At 37.2% G+C, this 17,042-nt stretch overlaps 1 protein-coding gene and 1 long non-coding RNA gene across 2 annotated transcripts in view; both read right to left on the reverse strand.

Annotated features, from left to right (window-relative positions):
* Nucleotides 1–1,078: 1,078 nt before the first annotated feature.
* On the reverse strand, nucleotides 1,079–5,157 carry LOC118766865. The gene is made up of 2 exons (XR_005002774.1): nucleotides 5,103–5,157; nucleotides 1,079–1,176 (listed from the first exon to the last, which is right to left on the reverse strand). It is a non-coding gene; the product is annotated as an uncharacterized LOC118766865 (long non-coding RNA).
* A 440-nt stretch (nucleotides 5,158–5,597) lies between these two features.
* LOC118766816 overlaps nucleotides 5,598–17,042 on the reverse strand; it is a 16,886-nt gene continuing 5,441 nt past the window's right edge. The window contains exons 2-5 of the mRNA XM_036510599.1: nucleotides 12,899–13,225; nucleotides 10,414–10,716; nucleotides 7,561–7,599; nucleotides 5,598–5,728 (exon numbers count right to left, since the gene is read on the reverse strand). Coding sequence (XP_036366492.1) covers nucleotides 5,598–5,728; nucleotides 7,561–7,599; nucleotides 10,414–10,716; nucleotides 12,899–13,225 — 800 coding nt within the window. The remainder of the gene's footprint in view (nucleotides 5,729–7,560; nucleotides 7,600–10,413; nucleotides 10,717–12,898; nucleotides 13,226–17,042) is intronic.

Genomic DNA, 17,042 nt, shown 5'->3' on the forward strand with positions numbered 1-17,042 from the left:
GAATTTAAACGACATTTTCCTATAACTTTCTAGTTCTGCTAAACCATGCATATCAATGTAAAAGAGAGTGTCATCCCTATATATGCCTTCCCTAATTTAGTTGGAAAAAGATAGAGACTATTTACCTATAGGTGAAACTTTGTTTTATTATATCTACTTAGATGCATATGCTTGGACACGTATGTACAAATATATATTGCACACATACAATCAGACATATTCTTATAATGTTTTCAGCATCAGAAAACAACGAACGGTAACTGAAGAAAGCACTCAGTGTGTAGTGTAGAGTCAAATATTTATATCCGGGGAAAACGTGAGTTGGCTGTTACTTGAAAGATTCGCTGAATCAGCAGTAAGCTGAAAAAGAAAGGAAGTTTTGTTAATTGAGAAAGAAACGATATGTATGTATGTATGTATGTATGTATGTATGTATGTATGTATGTATGTATGTATGTATGTATGTATATATGTATATATGTATGTATGTATGTATGCGTTGCTTACCCATGCTTTTTAACTGAACTGAATTAAGCTTTGTAAGTGTTTGAGTAAAAGAGGATCAGAAGCGTAAGTAAATGACAGCTAAAAGTAGACCTGATCGGTGTCTACGACAGACGCATTTGAGTAAAGTTTGTATTTGACTAAATAAATAATTATTCAAATAATAATCATGATTATGATAAAGAAAGTGAACAAAATATTGCATAGGATAGCATAGAAAATATTGCATAGAATTTGAGAAATATCTTCAACGTCTTTCAATTCTGGCAGGCACATCAAACGTTCGTTGTAAGATATAAATAATATGACCACTTGCTTATCGGGAAATTTGTAAGTTCGATTTTTAAAGGAAATTTTCATTATTTTTTTTTAAGTATCATCATTACTTCGGTGAAATTAAGAAATTAACTCATAAATAGATGAAACCATGGAATCCATCACTTACAGAGAGAGAGAGAGTCTCATATATATGTATATATTTATGTATTATGTATGTGCCCACACGTGTCATACATACACAGACGACGGCTGAGGGTAAATATAATACTAACCGGGTGGTTTCTGTTACTTTTTAGTTTTCTTTTTTGCAAGATCCTTAATGAAGATTGACCATAAAAAGCAGGATTGCGGCAAATGTTAGAATTTTAGTAATATTCGCACCATTCAATTTAACTGTAATAGAGAGAAAAAGATATGATATTCTTTCCTAAATTTGGTATAATATCAGAAATTTCAGAGGAGGGGTAAAATCGATTAGGTCGATTCCAGTACTTGACGATCCCGAAAGAATGGATAGCAAATTCAATTACTGTGGAATTTGAAATCAGAAAGTAAAGCACATAAAATGCCTCCAAGCATTTTTTCCGGCGTCCAATGATTCTGCCAGCTCGCCGCCCCAGAAAAAAAAAAAATATTGGGGATTTACATAAACACGCGTAAACAATGATAAGAAAATCGGAACAAAATTCCACATTAAAAGGAAAATGCGATCCAGGAGTAACTAAAAATCCCCAAAGATCCCGAGTCACCCTGTTCACCAAAGTCATTCTTTTGCATTGCTAGGTAAGGGACTTCTATAAATTATTCACAGAACCCAACTTCGGAAAAGATGAGCCAGCTGGTCTTCATCGGCATCCAGAATTTACTTGAGGTCGTTGTCGTTTTTACTGACCACTAATTTTCAATAGAATGTCTTGCTGTAACATACACAGACCGCATTATCCGGCTGACAGAGAGCTGTGTCTGATGACAAAATAGGTGACTGGCGCCCTGCCTCGGCCTATGCTTGATCCCAGACTGAAGCTTTGTCAAAGAGACGAGCTTTGGAAAAGCACGTCTAGCAAACGGTGATCGTATTTACTCACTGTGAAGCAAATGCTGGAGATGTCGTATGCTCAGCGTGTATCTGTGCGTAGTTAGTCACTGCATGCGGCGCTCTTCACCATCTGAAAAGCGGAACACGTTCCCTCCACAGAAAACGGAAGAACAAACATTTTATTGTCAGCCATGAAGAGAAGCAAGGCATGGCAGTGAAGAGAAAGTACTGTACATGACGTCACCTCTTCCCCGTTCTTGTCTGTCTAAAGGCCTGGACTCAACCAACCCCTGAGCAATTTGGCCGGCCTATCTATCCAGCTCCTCAAGAAACTGACGGAAGGCATTGGCCAACAAATCCAATTACCGAGCTGCAAGTTCAATGCGTTCTGTTGGTTAGTTTTTGCTGTTCTAAACATCTGGACATTTCACGACTTTTTAATTAATCCATTACCAAATTAACTAATCGTTTGATCAATCATTCTATTTCAGGATTGTCAGAGTCGTTTCATCACTGCAATGGGGGCGCACAGTTTAGGAAAATTATAATAAAAAGGGTAGTTCCTGAAATTTTAATTGCAGATGTCAGAAAAACAGCTCTCTAGGGTGGCGAGCTGGCAGAAACATTAACACGCCGGATGAAATGCTTAGCTGTATTTTGTCTCTCTTTACGTTCTTAGTTCAAATTCCGCCGAAGTCGACTTTTCCTTTCATCCTCTTGGAGTCGATAAATTAAGAACCAGTTGCGTACTGGAGTCGATCTGATCGACCGCTGTCCTCCCCCAAAATTTTGGGCCTTGTGTCTAAAGTAGAAAAATTACCAGTTCTCATTTGTTGCGTACCTTTAAAATCTGCATTTGTAGGCGAACATGAACACACATTCCGATGAACTGATGAGTTAACTTACTTCATTTGCATCATTTAGTGAATAATCAGTTATAGTGTATAATGCGCAATCATATTGATGTAAACATACGTGTATAATTTTGCATTCTGTAATTAATAATGACATTTGATATAATGATACGAAACGGCTGTAATCATATGAAAGACATATAAAAAATTTTTTTTTATTTCTCTCACACCTCCTGATTTTACGTTTTATACATCTACTAGCAGTATAGCCCGGCGTTGCCAGGGATTAAGTTAGGATTATTAAGCTAATCAACGGCTTTGTTTCAAACCAAACTAAGTAACACCGACGTCAAATTTGAGTGAAATACATTTGAAATTGGTAAAGGTTACGCTGAAAATGGGTTGCAGACAATTTGATTGGGAAATCCCATAAAGCATCGGTTTATTAATTTTTCCACTCCTCGACTGTTTTTATTTTTCTTTTGAGCACTTAAAACATTCAAAGATCCCATGAGTCCTAAGTAACGCGGTTTGAATGAAATACGTCAAAATTGGTAAAACTTATGGTTGAAAATGTGATGTAGCCAATTTTAGTGGAAATCCTACAAGGAATCGGTTTATCGATATTTCATCCTGATTGAATGGAAAACCCCATAAGGAATCAGTTTATTGATTTTTCACCTAAATAGGACTTAACCGAACAAAACATTGCTGATTCAAAAAATCTATATTTATACTACAAAGTTGGTTTTCACACCCAACCCAGTTCTGCAGAATCAGTGTCGCGATGGGAAGGCATGGTCGGGTGTTTGACCGGCAGAGGCGGTCAGGTTGCAAATGCTAGCCCTTTCGAAACCCCATCATCATCTAACCCTCCTTGGCCCATGGGATGGGAACCCTTCCGGCAAGGAAAATAGAACTTCCGAAAGGGCTACCGATCCTCTGTGTCAGAAGAGGTTATGTTCGGATCACAACTAAGCCTTAACCTAAGCCTAAGCTAACCTACCGAAAGGAGGTTCGAGAGCCTCTAGAAAGCAGTGACTAATTCCGATCTAGTCCTAACCCCTCCAAGGGGTACTATTGGTCAAGGCAGCATATTTTGGAATTATTATTTCCCTTTCCATATGATTCCGTTGTGAGAGGTTGATTATTTTAGGGTAAGTCGGTTCAGTATTTTCTTGACTCTTTGTATCGGTGACCATAAACAGGATACGCTACAAACATGGAAACCATTCCTTGTTATAACTTGCTGAATGTTGCAGAGACTTTGATCAACTATCATGGAGTCCGTGAAACTTGTCACTCAGCTGGAAGACTAGAGTCGAAGAGAGGGTTGATTCAATGATTACAGTGGATAAATGTGAGGGATGTGTTGAAGAGCTGTGTGGTAAGAGAGAATGATATAGGTCAAGGAATTAAACCTAGGAGAAGTTCAGATGACTTTATCCGTTAGCCGGATTATGATAATACCAAAAGTGTACGTAAAAACCCACATTCGGACGCTCTTAAACAGAAACACATTGATGTCTAAAACATCTGCGTCAGAATAATAAGGGAGTTGTATATTGGGTAATGGAGTGGATATATTATTATCATTAATATAATACTAAATTACAGAATTTCATTGTAGTTACATTACTAACTGGTTCAATACCTCTGGTATAAATCTATCATGTAACTATAATATAATATTATATAAATAATAATTTTGTGTGGATGTGCTTATATGCGTTATATAAAGTGGTATATCTTATCTAAGTTTGGTTTTGTCCATTAGTGGCCCAGACCATGTGAAATTTAACAATATTGCTTGGTGTAGTCTTGTAAGTCAAACTTTAAGAGGGAAAACAACTGTTATTTGCTGAGAAGTATCCGGATGTCGGTGGTTTGTTTAGTGTTCTCGGAGGAATTTGTTCATTTTCTGTTTGAATGCTACGAAGTCGTATTTTTTTTTTATTTGTTTCGGAATTTTTAGACAACAATGCAGGAAAACTTCAGTAAAAGAAAAAGTAATTGTAATGCAATTCGTAATGTTGTCATGTGATATGAACTTGACCTTTGTCGCAAATATATTTGGCTCGGGTCCAAGACATGGGTAAATGTCGTCTAATAGAGTCCAATGCATTTTAAGTGAATTTGGTCGACGGAAGATGTGTTGAAGTCTTTCGTGTGTATACATATGAGGGAGGTGACTGTGTGGGGGAGAAAGAGAGCGCGTATGTATGCATATGTCTTATCGTTCGTTCCCCACAATCACTTGAGAACCAGTGTTGGTTTGTTTACATACCCATAGCTCTTCAGCTCGGCAGTAGAGGCCGTTACAATAAGCACTGGTGTCCATTTGTTCGACGAAGGCCTTTTAGAGTAAAGACCTAGCATGGCCACGGTGAAATAAGTGAAAGAAGCAAAAGTTAAAAGATAAAAGATACCTGCATTATCTTTATGTTCGATTGGTATCTGCACTTGACCTAGAATAAAATATAATTCATTAGAAAATAGCATTTAGAAACACAATAGTTGATGTTTTAATACAGTTTTTTTACCAAACTGGAAAGTGAAATCAAAGCAAATTGTGTGTTTGTGTGTGTGTGTGTGTGTGTGTGTGTGTGTGTGTGTGTGTGTGTGTGTGTGTGTGTGTGTGTGTGTGTGTGTGTGTGTGTGTGTGTGTGTGTGTGTGTGTGTGTGTGTGTGTGCGTGTGTGTGAGTATCACTAGAGCTACAATCGAAAGGTACAATCAAATTTCGATCTTGAACTGAAATTCAGTCAATAACTTTTATCTCGTTGTTTTGAATAAATCTTTAATAAAGATTTATTTCACAAGATTTTCTTTGTAGAAAGTGTTCTTATATATTTGTCTTTAGGGGTCGCGCTATATTTTCCTACTACTAGCTCATCGACTTTAAAATATGAACTGGTACTTATTTCATGTCAACCAGACAAACTGAGGCACTCTCGTGGAGTAGTTTCCTTTTGTTAAATTGCTGGAGCCAGTCGAATCACGTAATTTTGAACTACGATCAAAATTTCCTTCTGTAGCCAAATTGACTTGTAGTTCTGAAAGGGTTTATATAAACCAGACTTATACCATTTTTTTTAAATGATGAGGGGTGGCTGGAGGGAAATATTTGGGGTTGAGGTTAGTCCTCTTATTTTATCAGTAGGACTTCATCATCCAATGTAACTTCCTTTTTCTAAGACGACGGAATGGAATGGGTTTCAAAGAGAGTTAGTTTTTATTTAGCACATAGAAACTCCTTTGTGAGGCAGAATATGTTGTGGTTATATTGTAAGTTCGAATTACACCGAAGTCGACTTTCTCTTCACTCTTGCTGTCTAACATCGTGTCTATCCTGCTCAAACACATCCATAGTCAACGATATTGTGGCGTTGACCAGCATAACAAACGGCGCGATAGAAAACAACATCAGGAATACCAGTAAACACTTACGTAGTCAAACGATATTGTGTAGTTTAATAAACAAAGTCAATCGTTCGCAAGTGTTATTTCAAAAACCAAGAAATAAAGCATTATGACATTTTGTTCACAGGATGGTTACTACTATTTCACAAGCTGTCACATAGTTAGAAAAAGAAAAAAAAAAGAGATTAACGTGCTCGTGGCTCACCAAAACCAAAGGTGGAGTATTTTTAAATTGTTTCATCTATAGTAGATTTGGTGACAGTTCTGTCCAACACTTAAATTGAAACCCCTTTTATTATGAGGAGGATATACGAACACTGTGTGTCATCTTCAGAATAGAGGACGGAAACCCGAATTCTACGAGTCACACCCGCCTATAATCTTGCCCCACATTATTGAGGACTGAGAAAACAAAGCCACCATCAAGGACATTGCTGGCGACGTTGAGACCTGGCTCGCACTAACTTTCGTTGAACAATATTGGCACGCTGATCCATGCCAGCCTAAATTTCGGTGATATGTGGTTGGGAGTAATTTCTCAGACCCTGCAAGATCACAAAACGATATCAAATTTGTGTATGGCAGAAACGAATGATAAGAAGGCCTTAAAGCTCAATATTTTGGGCAGTGAGATCGGCTAATAAACACGTGGCAGATAGATCCACTTCAAGGCTTTCTGTTCTGAAGACTTGAAAGAAAAACAAAATCAACCGCCTCAAATAATGGAAGATGCTGGTCATATCTTGGTACTAAATACAGGTCGTTAAAATTGATAATCCTCTCTTCGTTGTCAAGAACTAGTCAAGGGATCGAAGAATTATCTCACTCCTCCAACCAAAACCCGTGTAAACATTGAGAGTCATGAAGGACGGTAATAGCAGGAACCGAAATGAATAGGAAGTCACACTTCACAATAACATTATGGGAACTAAAAACTAGAGGCGGGCAGACGTTTTCAAAAACATATAGAATAATGATCACCCCGAATAAAAACAATTGGAAAATCATAAAAACCTTCGAAATGTACATCTCCTATGAGGAGAACATGTTCCACTCCGAGGTACCTATCTCCTATGAAAGAACCCATCTCTCGTGAAGAATCAAGAGAGAATTGAAAGAGTGTATACATGAGTGTGTGTGTGTGCGAGCGTATGTTCTTGTATGTCAGTGTTCATGTGTGAGTGTGTGCGTGTGTGTGTTGAGACTGTGTGTGTGAGAGAGAGAGAAAAGGAGATAAAGAGAGAGAGAGAGAGAGCGTATGTATGTGTTTTATCATTCGTTCCCCACAATCACTTGAGAACCAGTGTTGGTTTGTTTACGTACCCGTAGCTTTTCAGTTCGGCAGTAGAGACCGGTATAATAAGCACTGGTGTGTATTTGTTCGACGAAGACCCTTTAGAGTAAAGACCTAGCATGGCCACGGTGAAATAAGTGAAAGTAGCAAAAGATAAAAGATAAAACATACTTGCATTAGCTTTTAGTTCCCTCACTGCCTGCACATCTCCTAAAATAGAATATAAGCAATTAAAAATAAATAGTATTTAGAAACACCAATATTTGATGTTTTAATACAGTTTTTTTTTTTTTTCCAAACTGGAAAGTGAGATCAAAACAAAATTTGTGTGTGTATCACTAGAGCTACAATCGAAGGGTACAATCAAACTTCTATCTTGAACTGAAATTCTGTTAATAACTTTTATCTCGTTGTTTTGTATAAATCGTTAATAAGATTAATTTGAAAAGATTTTCTTTGTAGAAAGTGTTCTATTTCATATAAGTCAGACGAATTGAAGCACAGATGTGTAGTATTTTCCGTTTGTTATATTGCTGGAGTCAGTCGAATCACGTAGTTGATCATATGAACGTACCTGATAATTTTGAGCTATGATCAAAATTTCCTATTGCAGCCAGCTTGATCTTCAGTTCAGACATGGTTTATATTAACCAGAGTTATGCCATTTTATTTTAGATGATAAGGCGTGACTCGAGGGAAATCATTTTGTTGGCGGGGGGGGGGGAGTCCTCTTATTTTATCAGTAGGACTTCATCGTCCAATGTAACTTCCTTGAATCTAAGACGACAGAATGGAATGAGTTTCCGAGAGAGTTAGTTGTTATTTAGCACATAGAAACTCCTTCGTGATGCAGAATATGTTATGGTTATATTGTAAGTTCGAATTACACCGAAGTCGACTTTCTCTTTACTCTAGCTGTCTAACCTCAGTTCAGTCCTACTCAAACAGATCCATAGTCAATGATATTGTGGCGTTGACCAGCATAACAAACGGCGCGATTGAAAACAACAACAAGAATACCAGTAAACTTTTACGTAGTCAAATCATGTTGTGTGGTTTTCGCAATAATATTATGGGAATTAAACACTGGATGCAGGCAGACGTTTTCAAAAACATTTTGAATAATGAACACTCCGAATAAAAACAATTGGAAAATTAAAACCTTCGAAATGTAAACCTCCTATGTCGAGAACACGCTCTGCTCTGAGATACCTATCTCCTATGAAAGAACCCATCTCTCGTGAAGAATCAAAAGAGAACAGAAAGAGTATATACATGTGTGTGTATGTGTGTGTGTGTGTGTGTGCGAGCGTATGTTCTTGTATGTCAGTGTTCATGTGTGAGTGTGTGCGTGTGTGTGTTGAGTGTGTGTGTGTTGAGTGTGTGTGTGTGTGTATGTGTGTCTGCGTGCGTGCCTGTGTAAGCATGTATGTATGTATGTATAAAGAGAAAATACACTTTTCTGTGCTTGTACGGGGTTCTCAGAGCCACAAGTGAAACTAGTTTTAATTGTGAACCTCTGACCTTGTTTGAAAAGGAAATCCGAGCCTTGAAGCAAGTTGGGGCAGGTTCCTCAGTTTGGCAGTCCGCATTTTTTAAGCGTTGGTTTCGTAGTTGTTTTGTAAAGCTTCGCATTTGTTAGCAGTCTCTTTAGCGATGTGTATTGCTTTTTTGCATTTGAACCGTTTGTGCGTTTTCAGGATGTCGTTCATCTTTGGATCTCTAGTTAGTAAAGGAAGATTTTGCACAATAGTTTTGAATGCCTCACTGTTTCTGGAGTTGTGTGTTGATATAAATAGTAGTGTTTTGAGATGAGGTGTGGTGTTATGTTTTGTTGTTCTTAGTGTTTTATGTCTAATTTTTTGGCACGTTTAATTCCCTCATCTATAAGTGAGGGTGGATATTGTCTTTCAGTAAGCGTTGTTTTGGGGGTCTCGAAGACGAAATTCCCGAGTAGTTCTATCAGACACTATTGTGCAAATCCTTTTTGCCAAATTAAAAGAAATATTTATTTTGATGTGTTTCGGGTGGCATGAGCTAAAGAGGAGATATTGTTTTGAGTCAGTTGGTTTAAATAGATGTCAATTATAATTTGATTGTTGACTTTTTTTATCATGATGTCTAAAAATGGGAGCTGTTCTTTGTTATATTCCATTGTGAATTGGATGTTGCTATTTATATCATTCAGTGTTGAATGTTCTCCGTCTAAATGATAAAATAGTCATCCAGGTATCTTTTCCAATTTTCTCTTATGTAAAGGTAAAATGCGTAAACATATTTCTGAAGTGTTACATCATATAAGGTAAATTCAAAATAACCCATTATTAGGTTCGCAAGAACATGGGCTGCTTTCGTTCCCATCGCAATTCCTCATATCTGACGATAGTATGTGTCATCAAATAGGAAATAATTGTTCTGAACTATAAATTTTAACGATTCAATAATAAAGATTTGATTTATGCGTTCTGGGAGTAATTCGAGGTACTTTTCCAACCATAATTTAATTGCTTTTATTCCATAGTTATGTGGGATGTTGGTGTAAAGATTGATAACATCGAGGGTAACCAATATTGTTTCTTCGTTAATTGTTTTTTGATTTTACGAATTGAACACGAAGCACATGTTCTCTATTGTCGATTCTTTATTAGCTGCATCACAATCACACAAAAATATTAACCCCGCTCCTTTCAACCTTACAAGGACTGCTTTCTGTCAATCAATTTCTGAAAGAGTCAGGCAATTTACCACGCAAATACTTCCAAATCAATCTGGAAATCTAAATCGAACCAAAACCTTCGAAATCTAATCATCTAATCAATAGGGAGTAGACCATTTTGGTTTGTCTTCGTATCTTATACTATAATGGTGACATTGTCCTCTAATGCAGATACGGTCTTCTTACATAGCTAAGTCTTTCAAAATCTCCTACTTCTACTAGTAAAGACCTGAGGTTACATAGCAACAGCAACATTAACAGAAAAAGTAAAAACGCAAACTAAGGTAACACAAAGGGCATTTGCTCACCTTTTGAGTTGATTGGTATATGAAGTGTGTTGCCAAATACTTCACATGAGATGACTGTGACGTCAAAGTCGTCCGGTTTTACAGTGAAATTATGAATTGACTCTACTAGAACATAACATTTGTCACTAGTTGAAGCATTCACATACTGTTCAGTTTTAATTTTGCCGCTATAACCGTCTTCAATCCAAAGAAAGGCATGACGACCAAAAGGTGTACCGACATATGCTGTACATCTGAAGATCGATGTCTTGTTCGCTTCAAAGGGCGGATTAAGAAGTTCCAGATTCTTCATGTAAGATTTTGCTGAAAAGTAAACAAATTAAAATTTGTTAATTTTAGGATAATAGATCTCGCAATAATATATTCAGTGGTTTCACTGATATAAACTACAATCTTCATATTCAAACAAAGAGCATAACAACACTCAAACTCTCTGTGAATCTAAGCCCTTTGAAATCCTGCCTCTAAGTGTTCAACTGTATAACTTTTTAATAAACGCTGGTGCTAGAGCAGTGTGGAATTTCAACTTCTTAGGAGATTAGTAAAACCCCCAAATGGGGGCTTAACTCCCACAATTTGGTCATTTTTCCTAAGCCAAGAAGAATGCAATTGTAGTCTTGGAAGCTGTAGAGTCACCCGGGAATAGAAGATGAGCGTTATTGTAATTCAGTGGTAGAACAGTTTAAGAGATTGCTTTGAGATATACTTAGATTGTGATTTCTGCTATGTGGCGCATAAATTGTCAAGTAAAGGAGAAGCAACTTTGCCTCCACTGGCTTCGTTGCAAAATGTTATTTTGAGTAAAGTTATTTGGTTATAGACCTCCTTTGAATCTTTTTATTATCACTGGGTCAGAGACAGTCCCAAGATGTCAAGGCCTTTCCAGATAAGTGATTGGTCATTCAAAGAGATTTAAAGATATCAAATTCATTCTGTTCAGTTACCTATAGGTATAGTGATCATTGGCAAATCCAATAGGGGACACTTGGATTTCCCCTTACCCCTCACGTCACACAGTTGTCACGCCCTTCCAATTGCTATAGATCTGTAATGCATCTTACGGCTGTGCCGGTCAACCGTATCGTGAGCAATCATACATTGGGGAGTGGTAGCGACTAGGGTAAGGTAGCAGACTGCTTATTGTGATCATTCGTTCTTTGGTTTCCTCTAGCTTTTACAAACCCAGTGAACACTTATGTTTCCGATTTCAAAGAACTTTGAACAATTGATATAAGACATAAGTTAAAAAAGATTCCCAACAATTCAACTTCTCTGGTTGACTTTAAGACGCCCCTAATAGTGGCCTTACTCCCATATTTTAGATCTCCCTGTGCTCTATGTGCTCGTTTTCAAGGAGCAAAAACCTTTGAATGTTTTTGAAGAAGCACTACAACATTGTAAACTGCTGAAAATCATCGATATGACATGGCAGGGTGTAACGAGGAGAACGCTGAATTCTGAAGGGAGGAAATTGTGAACTGACTGCGTATCCGAAAGAGATTTCGAGGGCTTTGAGTCTGCGACACATGTAGTAGAGGAGATAGTGTCACTTAGCAAGTCCATGGGCCTCGCGGTTGATGATGGGGACGTAAATGATCTCGTCGAGAACAATCAGAGGAGCTGACGACAGATGAACTCCTGCAGCTTCAGGAGAAACAGTATTTGGATGCGGTGGAAGGGATTGGTTCCTTGGAGGAAGACAGTGTAGCAGTGTAGCAGTGTATCACTACGAGTGTCATAAATGCAGTGTTGGCAAAGTGGCAGTATTTTTCTGAATTTGTAGAAAAATATCATCCTGAAAAAGTCACTACAGATCAAGCAGCTGCTTTATTCAGTAACACTGCTCTGGCGCATTTTCGTAGCATTTTGAAAGGCAGCAAAAAGCAGACTTCTTTTGATATATTTCCAATGAAACGACCTGCAAGTGTAAAAAGTGAAGAAAGTGTGTCCCAAAAGGTTAAATTTATCGAAGTGAGACAGAAAATGCCAGAGGTTGTTCTTTATGAAGTCTTAATGGAAGGAGATTCTCCTCCCCAACAGTATTTCTCCTCCCCTCTCTCCATCGTCTTCCTCATGCATATATCGTCCCATTTTTAAGATAATTCAGCTAATAAAACATGTTTACATATTTCTTTTACATTCCCTATTTTATAATTGTTATTTTCATTGCAACTACACCTTTTCTGTCTTAAAACTCATTTAATTTTTTTTTTTTTATGGTTTGGCGGGCCTGGATCGGATTAATTATATTGCAGTTAATTTCAATGGGGAAAATTGATTTGTAAAACGAGTAAATTGCACAACTATTACTGTACACAATATGTAGATTATTTCTGCAGTAGAAAATACAAAACCAGAGTAAAATATTGCACATATCAAATGCTACGAATCTGTTCCCGATAGTGCAGTTGAAACACGCAATGGAGATAAACGTAATGATATTGTGGCTGAATAAGTGAAAACAAATAGAACTAGTTAAACTGACCTTTCATAAGTTCAGGTTTTGAAGATTCTAAAGGTGTTTTACATGTGTAGTAAGTCGCATCCTTGCAAGTAGGTTTGTCCTTCCAGCACAAAAAGTGACCTTTATCACCATAATTAATTAAAGTACAGTCGAAGCCTCCCTGCTTGATTGTTTTCTCATAGTCACCCTTCTCCTTGTTGTATTTAAATTTTACAACGGTGAGGTTGTGATTTTGCACCAGGAACAACTCAACAAGATTTCGCACATTATAGCGACATAATATACCCATTTCACCAACGTTTTTAAGATCAATACCATCAAGAGGGAATATATCGATAATTTCAAGAACTGTGTAGGAAAAAGAAAAAAGAATAAATCAGAGGAAGTGGTTTGTAGTAATACATGACTGCATTTACAGAACAACTTGAGAGAAGAAGAAGAAGAAGAAGAAGAAGAAGAAGAACAACAACAACAACAACAACAACAACAACAAGAACAAGAAGAACAAGAACAAGAAGAACAAGAAGAACAAGAACAAGAAGAAGAAAAAGAACAAGAAGAACAAGAAGAACAAGAAGAAGAAAAAGAAGAAAAAGAAGAAGAAGAAGAAGAAAGAAGAAGAAGAAGAAGAAGAACAGCAGCAACAACAACAACAACAAGAACAAGAAGAAGAAACAGAAGAAGAAGAAAAAAAGAAGCAGAAGAATGAAGAAGAAGAAGAACAGCAGCAACAACAACAACAACAAGAACAAGAAGAAGAAAAAGAAGAAGAAGAAGAAAAAAAGAAGCAGAAGAATGAAGAAGAAGAAGAAGAAGAAGAAGAAAGAAGCAGAAGAATGAAGAAGAAGAAGAAGAAGAAGAAGAAGAAGAAGAAGAAGAAGAATGAAGAAGAAGAAGAAGAAGGAGAATGAAGGAGAAGAAGAAGAATGAAAAAGAAGAAGAAGAAGAAGAATGACGAAGAAGAAGAATGACGAAGAAGAAGAAGAAGAAGAAGAAAAATGAAGAAGAATGAAGAAGAACAAGAAGAACAAGAACAAGAAGAAGAAAAAGAAGAAGAAGAAGAAGAACAACAACAACAACAAGAACAACAAGAAGAAAAAGAAGAAGAATGAATGAAGAAGAATGAAGAAGAAGAAGAAGAAGAAAAAGAAAAAGAAGAAGAATGAATGAAGAAGAATGAATGAAGAAGAATGAAGAAGAAGAAGAAGAAGAAGAAGAAAAGAAGAAGAAGAATGAAGAAGAAGAGAAGAAGAAGAAGAAGAAGAAGAAGAAGAAGAATGAAGGAGAAGAAGAATGAAGAAGAAGAAGAAGAAGAAGAAGAAGAATGAAGAGGAAGAAGAATGAAGAGGAAGAAGAATGAAGAGGAAGAAGAATGAAGAGGAAGACGAAGAAAAAGAAGAATGAAGAAGAAGAAGAAGAAGAAGAAGAAAAGAAGAAGAAGAAGAAGAAGAAGAAGAAGAAGAAGAAGAAGAAGAAGGCCTATGCAAAGATTTCATCAGGTCTTCATCATTCTCGACATAATCAAGACCTTGTGCAATTGAAATCTAAGTGTCTTTTTGGTCAGCTGATATCAGTTTTGGCACAAACTTGGCAGACACTCACCTCATACCCAAATCTTCTGTAATAAAGGACTGAACTGAACCATAACTAATCTGAACATCCTCTGATAACTCACGAATAACGATTCGACGCTTTCCCCTCACGCCTCATACACTCCTCTCCATACACTTTCTGCAACTTTGCGTAGGCCTCTGAGCATGTATCGCCATGGCTACGTTCTCTGTCATGCCTCAATGCGACGATCACACGCTTCACACCTTCATTCCAAGCACTGTTGTAAACAGCGGCAGTGAGCTAGAACGTTAAAAGATAATGCGCATGCTCAACAGAGTTCAAAGTCAATCTTTGCTAAGCGGCTTAACTCTGCGTGCTTTAGCTTCTTTACTATTTCAACAATCTGGATACAATTGATCCAAGCCTGGCTTTATTGTCGTGGCGTCTCTTATATTCCTTCTGGGCTAGTGGCGTACATTGGCTGGTAATATGCCATACGGTTTCACCATTTTGTCCTCAAATTCTGCACTTATCACTTTCTGCTGTGTTGACTATTCTGAATTTTATGTAGTTTGTTCTTAGTGCTTGCTCTTATTTAGCACAGATTTGAGGCTCTGTTTCCAGCTTTAAATCACTTTTAGTCACCAGGGCCATCTTTTTTTTCTGCCTGTCCTATCTTCAACATCACTATGAAATTGACTATACATTTTTTCTTTACCCACCTATTTTCAGTTTCATTCGTTTTCAATTGCTTGTACAATGTTCTTTTGAAATCTTTCATCCTACACAAGTCTAACCTTACTTCTAATAATAGTGCTCTATTTTTTGCTCTGTTAAGTCCATACTTGTTCCAAAGTGTCCAATGGACAATCCTTGTTATATAGTCATGATGTCTCTTATATTCTTTCTGAGATAGTGGTGTACAATGACTGGTAATATGACATATGGTTTCACCATTTTGTCCACAAGTTCTGCACTTATCATTTTCTGATGTGTTGTCTATTCTGTAATTTATGTAATTCGTTTTTAGGGCTTGCACTTGAGCAGCACAGATTAGAGCCTCTGTTTCCGGTTTTAAATCACTTTTAGTCATTCATAGCCATCTTTTTTCTCTGTCTATCTTATCTTCAACATCCCTATGGAATTGCTCATGCATTCTGTTTTTTATCCACCTGTTTTCAGTTTCATTCATTCTGGAGTTCTTGTACAGTGCTTTACAGTGCTTACATGCTACACATGCCTGACCTCCTTACTTCCAATAATAGTGGTTCTGTGGCATTTTTTACACACCATGCTATGTTGTTTTCTTTCTACTCTAATGCTGCGTTCGCATCCAATCAGTCCTCTTCCCCCTCCTTTTCTTGGTACATACTATCTGTGTGGCACTTTTTGTGTGGAGTATGCCATATCTATTTAGCAACTTTCTTGTCTTTCTGTCTAAGCTATTTAGTTCGTCTACTGTCCATGCGATTATTATTATTATTATTATTATTATTATTATTATTAGTAGTAGTAGTAGTAGTAGTAGTAGTAGTAGTAGTAGTAGTAGCATTTGAATAAAACTCTCAGCTTTTTTGCTGGGTATGATGGAAAATATCATCTCTCCACAGCCAGTAGATAGACTACGGTGGCACTTGTTTATTGATCATGCTTCACGAATCCTACTCTTACATTTCCAAACAATGATGATTTTTATTGGTGTTCTATCTTTTTGAGCCATGCTGGTAGTAGTGTGCTGATACATCCCAGCGCGCCAATTATTACTGGTATCATGTCCACTTTCTTCTTCCCACAGCTTGCGTATTTCCCACTTCAAATCGTCATAGCTGTTCAGTTTTTCCTATTTGTCTTTGATTCTTTTGCCACCGGAATATGCTAAGTTGATTATCATACAAGTTTTTGTTTTCTTTTTGCTCACCACATTAATATCAGCTTTCCGATATCTGACCAAATGGTCACACTGAACCATTGCATCCTACAGGATTTTGTAGTCTTCATTCTTGATAACTCCTTCTGGGATTTCGCCATACCATCTCTTTATTTCTTTGTCAGCCGTGATTTCCACATACCTCCCATTAATTCATTCTTGCTATATTGTTATATCGTCTTTTGTAATCGTGTTGTGCCAATTTCAGGCATTCGCTAACAATGTACCAGCCCTCACACCGTTTCACTCCTCAGAAAACACATTCTGCATTTGTCGCACTCGCCGGTATTGTCAATTCTGCACTTCACATACTTCGTCCTTAAAGCTTGTGCGCATATAAGTGTTTCTCTATCTTCAGGTCACTCCTCCGTATCTATTACAACCGTTCTTCAATATCTGTCTTGACGTTCGTATCTGTTGCAAACCGACTGTACATGTTTTTCCTTCCATGCTATTTATTATTATTCTTTTTATTTTTTTAGTTCTTTTCCTCTTTAAGTTTTTCTTCCTTCACACAATTATCAATTTTGATAATACTGGACTTCTGCACATTCTTCAGCAATCGTTTCACGGATATACCAATATAAACTGTTTCCTCTGCTTCTGCACAAACCTGGCAACTAATCAAACCTCTCCCACCCTTCTTCTGGACAAGTACAACCTATCAGTGTCAGCTTTGGGACG

Source organism: Octopus sinensis, linkage group LG18 (genome assembly GCF_006345805.1).
Source record: "Octopus sinensis linkage group LG18, ASM634580v1, whole genome shotgun sequence".
Taxonomy (NCBI): Eukaryota; Metazoa; Mollusca; class Cephalopoda; order Octopoda; family Octopodidae; genus Octopus; species Octopus sinensis.